The 1,243-nt window shown below is 47.7% G+C and overlaps 1 protein-coding gene across 1 annotated transcript; it reads left to right on the top strand.

Annotated features, from left to right (window-relative positions):
- Positions 1 to 1,042, top strand: LOC117070005 (olfactory receptor 10G2). Its single transcript, XM_033188621.1, is given in 3 exon segments — positions 1 to 352; positions 355 to 756; positions 759 to 1,042. Coding segments are annotated over 3 exon segments (939 nt in total). The 5' UTR covers positions 1 to 90; the 3' UTR covers positions 1,034 to 1,042.
- Positions 1,043 to 1,243: the final 201 nt, after the last annotated feature.

Consider the following 1,243-nt stretch of genomic DNA (forward strand, 5'->3'; position numbering starts at 1 on the left):
TTATCCGACAAAAGCATTCACTTACAACATCATTGTGCCGTGTTTCTCTTGTCAAACTTCACCATTCATCTTAGCAGACTACAGAAAGACATGGGAAAGACCAAAAACACATCGCTGGGCACTGTGGTGACAGATTTCATTCTTCTGGGCTTGTCTCACCCCCCGAATCTAAGAAGCCTCCTCTTCCTGGTCTTCTTCATCATTTACATCCTCACTCAGCTGGGGAACCTGCTCATTCTGCTCACCGTGTGGGCTGACCCAAAGCTCCATGCTCGCCCCATGTACATTCTTCTGGGAGTGCTCTCATTCCTGGACATGTGGCTCTCCTCAGTCATCGTTCCTCGAATTATTTATACTTCACTCCTGCCAGCAAGGCTATCCCATTTGGTGGCTGTGTGGCTCAGCTGTATTTCTTTCACTTCCTGGGCAGCACCCAGCGCTTCCTCTACACCTTGATGGCCTAGGACAGGTACCTGGCCATATGTCAGCCCCTGCGCTACCCAGTGCTCATGAATGGGAGGTTATGCACAGTCCTTGTGGCTGGAGCTTGGGTCGCCGGCTCCATTCATGGGTCTATCCAGGCCACCCTGACCTTCCGCTTGCCCTATTGTGGGCCCAATCAGGTAGATTACTTTATCTGTGACATCCCTGCAGTATTGAGACTGGCCTGTGCTGACACAACTGTCAATGAGCTTGTGACCTTTGTGGACATCGGAGTAGTGGCCGCCAGTTGCTTCATGTTAATTCTGCTTTCCTATCCAACATAGTCCATGCCATCCTGAAGATACGCACTGCTGATGGGAGGCGCCGGGCCTTCTCCACCTGTGGCTCCCACCTAACTGTGGTCACAGTCTACTATGTTCCCTGTATTTTCATCTACCTTAGGGCTGGCTCCAAGAGCCCCCTGGATGGGGCAGTGGCTGTGTTTTACACTGTTGTCACTCCATTACTGAACCCCCTCATCTACACACTGAGGAATCAAGAAGTGAAGTCTGCCCTGAAGAGAATAACAGCAGGTCGAGGGACTGAATGAAAATAAGTAACTACACCTGCATCATCATCACTGCCACTCTGTTCAGCTACTGCTGCATGTGACAAATGCCCAATAAATTGCTAATGATTTAAAGTGAATTTACTTGCATTTTCTTTGTCAGAAAATTCTGAATTCTTTTGACCCAAAATCTTTTCTACTAATTAAACTGGTTCAAGTTGTTTTACATAATCTTTTAGAAATAAATGGATA

Source organism: Trachypithecus francoisi, unplaced genomic scaffold (genome assembly GCF_009764315.1).
Source record: "Trachypithecus francoisi isolate TF-2019V2 unplaced genomic scaffold, Tfra_2.0 Lachesis_group3, whole genome shotgun sequence".
In the NCBI taxonomy this organism is placed as follows: domain Eukaryota; kingdom Metazoa; phylum Chordata; class Mammalia; order Primates; family Cercopithecidae; genus Trachypithecus; species Trachypithecus francoisi.